Here is a 6,388-nt window from a genome sequence, read left to right as displayed (position 1 = left end):
GCGAAGAAGAGAGCATCAGGTGACCTTGCCGGGAGTTATATCTCCTCGCTGACCGCAAAGCCCCCTGCGGAAATGTAGCTGCTCTTCTCCTCTGGACAGGCACCCGGAACTTGAGCATCAGCAGTCAAACCCACAGTGCATTGCACGATGTTATGATGTGGAATACTGATAATGAAAAATCATGAAACCATGACACCAGACTTCCAGATCAGGGCGTAAAGTGCCCTGAGGATAACTGATCTGCCTATTAAACGCAGATGTAAAGAAGGCGTTGAGGACCTCAGCCTTCTCCTTATCCTCAGTGGTCACATTCCCCGCTGCATCAAGTAAAGGATGGAAATTCTCCTTGGTTCTTCTCTTACAATTGATATATTTGTAAAAGGATTTCTTATTCTCTTTTACTGCAGTGGCCAATCTGAGTTCAAGTTGGGCTTTTGCCTTCCTAACTTCCTCCCTGCTTACCTTAGCAACTTTCTTGTAATGTCCCCAAGTAGACTGTCTCTTCTTCCAGAGGACATAGACTCTCCTTTTCTTCCGGAGTCTCAACAATAGTTCCCGGTTCATCCATGCCAGTCTTTTTCCCCTACGGCTCGCCTTCCGGCGTTCAGGGACAGCCTGTTCTTGCGCCTTTCAGATTTCCGTCTTGAGGAGCGTCCAGGCTTCCTGGACCCCTTTACCCTTAAGGAGCAACTCCCAAGGGACCCGTGCTACAAGCGTCCTGAACAGGTCAAAGTCCGCCCTCTTGAAGTTCAAGATGCAGTTTTGCTAGTCACCCTTCTGACATCTCCAAGAACAAAGAATTCTACAATTTCATAGTCGCTCTGCCCAAGATAGTCCCCAACCTTCACATCTCCCACTAGTCCTTCACTGTTAGTGAAGAGCAGGTCTAGCAGGGCACCACCCCTGGTAGGCTCTTGTACCAGCTGCGTAAGGAAGCTATCTTCCACACACTCTAGAAACCTCTTGGACTGCTTTGTCTGCACTGTATTGTATTTCCAACATATATCAGGGAAGTTGAAGTCTCCCATGAGAATGAGTGCTGGCGATCGCGCATCTTCTGCAAGCTACTCATAGAATGCCTCGTCCATCTCTTCATCCTGATTAGGCGGTCTATAACAGACCCCCACCAAGATGTCGCCCCTACAGGCCTTCCCCCTGATCCTTACCCATAGACACTCAACTTTATAATTCCCAACCCCAAGCTCTTCAACATCAAAACAGTCTTTAATATAAAGGGCCACACCACCACCCTTCCTTCCTCTTCTATCCCTTCTGAAGAGCTTGTAGCCATCCATCACAGCATTCCAGTCATGGGAGGGGTCCCACCATATTTCCGTAATAGCAACTAGGTCATAGTTAGCCTGACGCACAATCGCTTCCAACTCCTCCTGCTTGTTGCCCATGCTGCGTGAATTGGTGTAGCCACACTTCAGCCGAGTCATCTGCCTCACCCCCAGCTCAAGCATCGTTCCCCTAGGCTCATCTCTTGCGAGGCCTGTTTTGTCCCCTTCCCCCATTGTAGCTCGTTTAAAGCTCTTTCGATAAGCCCTGATAGCTCCTGCTCTAGGATTTGTTGCCCCCTTTGAGATAGGTGGGTTCCATGGACGGACAACAGGCCAGGGGCCGAGTAAACTGCCCCATGATCTAAGAACCCAAAGTTTCTTGCTCAATACCAGCCTCTGAGCCAATTATTCATTGCTTGTGCTTTCCAAGCCCGCTCTGTGTCCCTCACTGTCCCTGAAGGTATAGAACAGAAAATCACTTGAGCTCCCACTCCTTCATCTAAATGCCCAAAACCTCTGAAATCTCTTTTCATAGTTTGTAGGCTTCTCTGAGCAATTTCATCACTGCCTACCTGAACTATGAGTAATGGAAAATAATCAGCGGACCTAACCAGGTTTGGGAGTTTCCTGGTTACGTCCCTGACCTGGGCCCCAGGAAGGCAGCACACTTCCCGACGACTCGGGTCCGGTCTGCATATGGGGCCCTCCATTCCTCTGAGAAGGGAGTTGCCCACCACAATCACCTTTCTTTCTTTCCTGACAGAGGCAGTCTCCAGGTGTGGGGGTGACCGCCTCGCCTTAGGCGCCCTCGTAGGCAGATCCTCCATTGCCTCACCACTCGCTTCCCCTTCCGTTTCCAGCATCTGTTGCTTAGAGGGAACTGGGGAAGCGGGCTAGGCAGGCAGGGGGGCTCCCGTGATGCCAAGTTGGCACTCTCTTCCAACCCTCCTCATCAGTCAAGTCTGTCCGACTGTGAAGAATTGCAGGAAATAGTGTTATTGACACTGTGAAGGAAAGCTCTGTTCTCTGCTAGAGCAGGAAAAAGTAGTCTGGAAAATGTGATTTTTTCTTCTAGATAACTGGACTGATCACACGAGACTGTCCATTCCTTCACTTGTACCTGGCCAGTAGAGTAAAATGCTTGAAATATTCTTCCTCAAAGTAGAATGCTTGAAATCTGGGTGCAAGTGATCAGAATTTCTTTCAGGGCATTACAATAAAACCCATTTCTTCTTTAGACCCTGGACACCCTGATTCTGGCAGGAATCGTTGTGCAGAATGCTGAGTGTGGGGTACTAGCTCCAACTGGATTGTTGAAAAGTCTTAACTGAGATTTTTTTGATCATTCTTTGGATTTAATTTTCAAGATGTTATGTTGATTTCCTTATTAGTACCAAAGCAGTAGAAAATTACAAATAGGAGTTTGAAAAATCTACTTAATTGTGGAAGAACGTAGGAGATTTGATTGGGAATATTTCGGTTTCCTTGCTGCAACTACTGATAAGACAGGCCGGTTTGGACTGAGTTCTAGGATTGGTAATGTGCTAGTAAGTTTAAAGCATGGGGCCATGTTATTCATTCTTGGGGCTTTTATAGTTCTATAGTTTTATACATTATTTCTTCAGATACTAGAGCTCCCATAAGTGTGTTCAGCTGGAATGGCATAGATGGAGACTACTCCATACTTTTTACCTTCCTTCCTTTTCTTTCTCCTTCCATGTAGCAAATAAAACACACAGATTTCCCCAAACAGATGTCCCTCAAGTTGGCATCAGACTGTTTCTCTCATTTCCTTGTGACTTTTCTGAGCCTTGTTAGCACATCAGTATTCATGATTATTTGCTTTAGTAGCTCATTTAAAGAGTGCCTTTCACCCCTCATCTTGTGGGTGACTGGTAACCTCTCAGTAGCTGCCGAAGTCATTTGGCCACGGGAAGGGAATGGTGACTTTATGGTGAAAGCACCTCTTTGTTCATGTTGCCTTTACCGGTCTAGAAATAGCCCCCTGATCTTCCATACTTCTTTGATGGAAGAACTTTACTTCATCCACAGTCTGTGGTACTTGTTTACAGTCTTTGGTAGGTGTGTGCTGTCCACACCGATTTGAAAAATATCTACTTCCTCTGCCTCCTACAGTGCTGCTGTAGGAAAGGTGTGTGCTTGAATATACAGTGTGAGATTCTGTTAAGTATGTTTCTTTCCTATTATTAAAGGGTTTGACACATGCACTACTTTTGCTTAGCTTTTTTTTAATTAATATTTTTCTTTTTTTAAAGCAAACGAAGAAACACCCTTGTCGACAATGTGACAAATCTTTCAGTTCATCCCATAGTTTATGTCGTCACAATCGTATCAAGCACAAAGGCATTAGGAAGGTTTATACATGCTCGTAAGTTCTACTTCTATTTATTTTTTAAAGATACTAGGGGCAGAGTATAAACCAACAACAAACATTGTTAATTGAATTTCTCTTCATAACTTTTCCAAGCACTGAGGTTAGACTAACCCAACCTAACCTCAGTCCCATACATTAGTTCCAAGGAGATAAAAGAATTTGGACTTGAATGCAGAATTAAGACTCCTTTGGAGCTAGCACTCATCCTTCATGGAAAGTGATTGTTTTCTTGCTGAAATTTAGTTTAGGGAGAACTTAAAGTGTTTAATTGAATGTAAAGTTTAGTTACATTAAGAGAAGTATAAGAAACAAACTCAGATGCTCCTGTTTTTTTTCTGACCCACATTTTGTACTGTTTTCGATATTAACTTCAGAGAACTTTTCTCTCATTTACTGTGAATATAAGCTGCTCAAACATTTGTGGTTTTGTTTTCTAATTGTTCTCCCTTTCTTATAATACTTGTGCAATTGATTGGAAAAGCACTGTTTTTAATATTATCTTTAATAGATTAGATTTGTCTGGGCTTATTTACTAGTTCTGTTCACATTCTCCAGAATAGTATATCTATTTTTAAGCATGACATTTGAACCTCTACATGCCTGCTCTGTGTTTATATAGGCACTGCCCAGATTCAAGACGTACTTTTACAAAGCGATTGATGTTGGAAAAACATATTCAGTTGATGCATGGCATTAAAGACCCTGATGTAAAAGAAATGACTGAATTGACTAGTATGGAAGAAAGAGAAGTAAAAGAAGATACAAAGGTAATCACTTAGAAGATTAATTCAGTTACTGAATGAAATTTTTGTGGATATATGTTCAGGATCTTTAAATAGATGCAGATATCTTGATACCATAAAATTCTGCTCTGTGAAGTTGAGCCACGTCTCAAAGGTTCCTGCAACAAATTCTGTTATGTTTGAACTGGAACTTATTTTTCAAAAGACTTACAGTTTATTTTATTCACTGAATGATGGAGAATATAACTTACCTGTTTGGTTTATGAGCACTTTCCAAAACCTCTGCAAATAAGTCCTCTCATAGCTGTAGAAAAGCTACAGGTTGCATAGACGAATTGTGAGCTTATCCCAAATACCTAGCTTTGAGTTTATTTGACATAAATGTTAGAGTGAAACTGCTTTCAGTATGATGAGTGTTAGGAGGAAAGCAAAAATAAGAAGACAGCACTGTCCAAAGACTTGTGCTTCACTCTTTGACAATATATTGATTTGGCTACTAATAATCAGGAGATAATCAAGTCAAATTTCATTTATGAAATATTAAGTGTAGTTGAAGTACAGTTTCAGAAGGTACTGCTGAAAAGTTCCTAGACTTATATTCTGCATTCTATACACAACTGCAGTCACATTAATGTATACTTGCAGTTACACTGGCAAATACTTAATCTTGTTTATACAGTGCATTAGGTACTGTTGCTTTATCAGAGCTGACAAAATAAAATTTGTATGCAATTTATATTAAGAAAAAACTTTATTTTTCTAACATGTACAACATATATTTGCTTGTATTATTTCAAATACTGTATTTATCGAAGTTGCACTGGAACCTACCAGGGGAAAGTTTTTGTAGTTGGCAGTCACGGTCATTGCAGTCACTACATATTTATGCTTACAAAAATACTATTTATGACTTTTTTAGGTTCCTAGTCCAAAGCGTAAACTGGAAGAACCTGTCCTGGAATTCAGGCCTCCACGAGGTGCAATCACACAACCACTGAAGAAGCTAAAAATAAATGTTTTTAAGGTTCATAAGTGTGCTGTCTGTGGCTTTACAACAGAAAATCTTCTCCAGTTTCACGAACATATTCCTCAGCATAAATCTGATGGCTCTTCGTACCAGTGCAGGGAGTGTGGACTCTGCTACACATCTCACGTGTCTCTCTCCAGGCATCTCTTCATTGTACACAAGCTGAAGGAGCCACAGCCAGTATCAAAGCAGAATGGATCCAGGGAGGATAATCAGCAAGAGAATAAACCCAACCATGAGGATGAATTTTCTGACAACACGGTGTTGGACAGAAGATGCAAAGTGTGCGCAAAAACTTTTGAAACTGAAGCGGCCTTAAATACTCACATGAGAACACATGGCATGGCCTTCATTAAGTCAAAAAGAATGAGCTCAGCTGAAAACTAATCAGATCACTGGGATATAGAAATCTCTCTCCACATTGGAATAATAATGGCATTTTTGTTACAGAAAGTTCAAGGTATAATAGTGTTAACAGTACTGTTCAGGCTGTTGCAATATATTCTGCATAATAATGTCCCCTTCGCCTCATTGTCTGTACCCTCGAGACCATTGAAGCAGTATTTGAGTTGAAAAGAGTTTGTATATATTTAAACTAATAACTTTTATACTCTTTGTTACGTGTTTGTATTGGTATCTAGTGGAAATTTTTGTTCTGTTTTGTTTTGTTTCTGTTTTTTGTAGTGAGTTTCTCTAAAACAGAGTTCTTAATGCTGGGTCAGTTTCCTGGGGTCTCTTAAACCGTTTCTTATGTGAATGCTTCTGACAGAAGGTTTAGCACAGCAGAAGGCAGTGCCTGGAGGGAAAAAGCAAGGAAGCCAAGGGGATATGCCACATCCTGCAGGACTCTGAATGGTTCTGCACGTGGCAGGCAGCTTTCAGACTTTCTCTCCAAAAAAAGTATCTCTGCATATGTAAAATGCAGTGCTGGTTGAGGTGC

General features: G+C 41.7%; 1 protein-coding gene across 1 annotated transcript; it reads left to right on the top strand.

Moving 5' to 3' along the window:
- Window positions 1-3,522: 3,522 nt before the first annotated feature.
- LOC104917138 (zinc finger protein 532-like) lies at window positions 3,523-6,382 on the top strand. Its single transcript, XM_019611802.1, has 3 exons — window positions 3,523-3,672; window positions 4,298-4,445; window positions 5,341-6,382. Exons 2-3 carry the CDS (start codon window positions 4,338-4,340, stop codon window positions 5,833-5,835), a joined length of 603 nt encoding a protein of 200 aa, XP_019467347.1. The 5' UTR covers window positions 3,523-3,672; window positions 4,298-4,337; the 3' UTR covers window positions 5,836-6,382.
- The last annotated feature ends 6 nt before the right edge of the window (window positions 6,383-6,388 follow it).

This window comes from Meleagris gallopavo, unplaced genomic scaffold, assembly GCF_000146605.3.
Source record: "Meleagris gallopavo isolate NT-WF06-2002-E0010 breed Aviagen turkey brand Nicholas breeding stock unplaced genomic scaffold, Turkey_5.1 ChrUn_random_7180001956050, whole genome shotgun sequence".
Lineage (NCBI taxonomy): Eukaryota > Metazoa > Chordata > Aves > Galliformes > Phasianidae > Meleagris > Meleagris gallopavo.
Note: the sequence above shows the minus strand (reverse complement) of the source record. Positions and strands in the feature narration are given on the sequence as shown.

Bases quoted from the DNA above. Each gene is read 5' to 3' on its own strand.
- LOC104917138 (XM_019611802.1), top strand. From the start codon at position 4,338: ATGTTGGAAAAACATATTCAGTTGATGCATGGCATTAAAGACCCTGAT. The intron at 4,446-5,340 runs GTAATCACTTAG...TGACTTTTTTAG, and splicing joins AAGTAAAAGAAGATACAAAG to GTTCCTAGTCCAAAGCGTAA.